Source organism: Vigna unguiculata, chromosome 7, assembly GCF_037176805.1.
Source record: "Vigna unguiculata cultivar grain cowpea cultivar isolate G323 ecotype 2 chromosome 7, ASM3717680v1, whole genome shotgun sequence".
Taxonomy (NCBI): domain Eukaryota; kingdom Viridiplantae; phylum Streptophyta; class Magnoliopsida; order Fabales; family Fabaceae; genus Vigna; species Vigna unguiculata.
Genome location: NC_140798.1, coordinates 28,003,507 through 28,005,950, shown reverse-complemented (window position 1 = coordinate 28,005,950; position 2,444 = coordinate 28,003,507). Strand labels below are relative to the sequence as shown.

General features: G+C 40.8%; 1 protein-coding gene across 1 annotated transcript; it reads left to right on the top strand.

Moving 5' to 3' along the window:
- Positions 1 to 499: 499 nt before the first annotated feature.
- LOC114190500 (putative aspartic proteinase GIP2) lies at positions 500 to 1,940 on the top strand. Its single transcript, XM_028079412.2, has one exon. It carries the CDS (start codon positions 540 to 542, stop codon positions 1,848 to 1,850), a length of 1,311 nt encoding a protein of 436 aa, XP_027935213.2. The 5' UTR covers positions 500 to 539; the 3' UTR covers positions 1,851 to 1,940.
- Positions 1,941 to 2,444: the final 504 nt, after the last annotated feature.

Below are 2,444 nucleotides of genomic sequence, written 5' to 3'. Positions count from 1 at the left end.
AGCCAAATCTAATCTAGAGAAAAGGAAAAAGCCAAATCTAGTCTAATTAGATATAATCTTAAACAGCTGGCTAACTTATGCCACTTGACTATTGACTATTATTGCAATAACACATTATAAAGATGTAAGGATTAGAAAACACCAACACATATCAAATTGAAACCATTTTCACTGTACAATTATATTAAACTTAAGTAACTTTGTAGTAATAACATTATTGGAAAAAGTTTGACCGACACCCTTTCTTTTTATACACTCATTTAATGTAATTTTAATAACTTTTTACTTCTTTTAATTGGAAACTTAGCTTTTGGGGTTTGTAATTAAATGAAGTATACAACTCTTGGGGTTATCAACATATATTTTTTCGAAAAAGTTAGATAGAGGCTGTCATGTTTGACGAATCTAGTGCGTGAGTTGTCATTGGCTTACTGCACCGCATAAACCAATCAAATGTGGCAACTCCCATTCACATATAAATACAGATACCGTGCACCACATCTTCCACTTCACTTTTATTTCAGTTCTTATACACAGCCATGGCTAATAGTCCCAACTTTCTACGTCTCATCGCTCTCTTCCAACTTTTCTTCATTGCACCCTCTTTCGCTCAACAATCTTTCAGGCCCAAAGCCCTCGTTGTCCCCGTTACAAAAGATGCATCAACTCTCCAATACGTAACTCAAATCAACCAAAGAACTCCTCTTGTCCCATTAAACCTTGTGCTAGACATTGGAGGCCAATTCCTCTGGGTCGATTGCGACACCAACTACATTTCCTCCACTTACCGCCCTGCACGGTGCCGCTCCGCCCAGTGCTCCCTCGCCAGATCCACCGCCTGCGGGGACTGCTTTTCCGCCCCCAGACCCGGCTGCAACAACAACACCTGCGGCCTCACGCCGGACAATACCATCACCCACACCGCTACCTCCGGCGAGCTTGCTGAAGATACCGTCTCTGTCCAATCCACCAATGGCTTCAACCCGGGACGAAACGTCACCGTTTCCCGCTTCCTCTTCTCCTGCGCCCCCAGCTTCTTACTCCAAGGACTCGCCACTGGAGTCTCCGGCATGGCCGGTCTCGGTAGGACGAAAATCGCTCTTCCCTCACAGCTCGCTTCCGCGTTTAGCTTCCACAGGAAATTCGCTGTCTGCCTCTCCTCCTCAAAAGGCGTCGCTTTCTTCGGCGACGGCCCTTACGTTCTTCTCCCCAACATCGACGCCTCTCAGTTACTCACCTTCACCCCTCTCTTGCTCAACCCCGTTAGCACCGCTTCTGCTTTCTCCCAGGGAGAACCGTCCGCCGAGTATTTCATCGGCGTCAAATCCATCAGAATCGACGAAAAAGCAGTGCGCTTTAACACGACTTTGCTATCCATAAACAGCAACGACGGCGTTGGCGGAACCAAGATCAGTTCCGTTAACCCTTACACTGTGTTGGAGGCTTCGATCTTCAAAGCAGTGACGGAGGCTTTTGTAAAAGCGTCTGCTGCGAGGAATATAACAAGGGTGGCTGGTGTGGCACCGTTTGAAGTGTGTTTCAGCAGTGAGAACGTGTTGGCCACGCGATTAGGGGCGTCGGTGCCTACCATTGAGCTTGTTTTGCAGAACCAGAAGACGATTTGGAGGATTTTCGGAGCGAACTCGATGGTGAGTGTGAGCGATAAGGTGCTTTGTCTCGGGTTTGTGAATGGTGGTGAGACGCCGAGGACTTCGATTGTGATTGGTGGTTATCAACTTGAGAATAATCTCCTGCAGTTCGATTTGGCCGCTTCAAGATTGGGTTTCAGTTCCTTGCTCTTTGGAATCCGAACTACATGCGCAAACTTCAACTTTACCTCCGCTGTCTAAAAGAAACCTTTGTATAATTTCCATTATCTCATTTTCAATCTCAATAAATGCTAGATATGTGGAATTTGAGTCTGCATAGTTTCGAGTAAACAGCTACAAGTTTGAACATTTTATATATATATACACACACACACATATATATATATATATATATATATATATATATATATATATATATATATATATATATATATATATATATATATATATATATTACTTAAAGTGTGGAAACCTCCATCCATCTCTGTCTGTTTATCAACATGCATCATAGAGAGTTTTGCTTTATTTAATAACTTAACGATGCAGGTTTATAATCTCTCTTTATCTTAATTTTTTAATTAATAGTATTAAGTATCATTAAACATCATTTATCTGATTGGAGGTTTTGTTTTCATCACTTGTTTTTTATTTTTAATATTCAATTATAAGAAAAAGTAAGATTAAAATCCTATTTTGCTTCTCTAATACTTATAAAAATTTCGATTAGATTTCTAAATTTCATTTAGTTCAATTTAATCCTTTTTAAATATTCAATTAGGTCATTGTTCCGATCTGATATCTTAGATAGTAACCAAGAACAAAAAAAGTCTTATG

Bases quoted from the DNA above. Each gene is read 5' to 3' on its own strand.
- LOC114190500 (XM_028079412.2), top strand. From the start codon at position 540: ATGGCTAATAGTCCCAACTTTCTACGTCTCATCGCTCTCTTCCAACTT.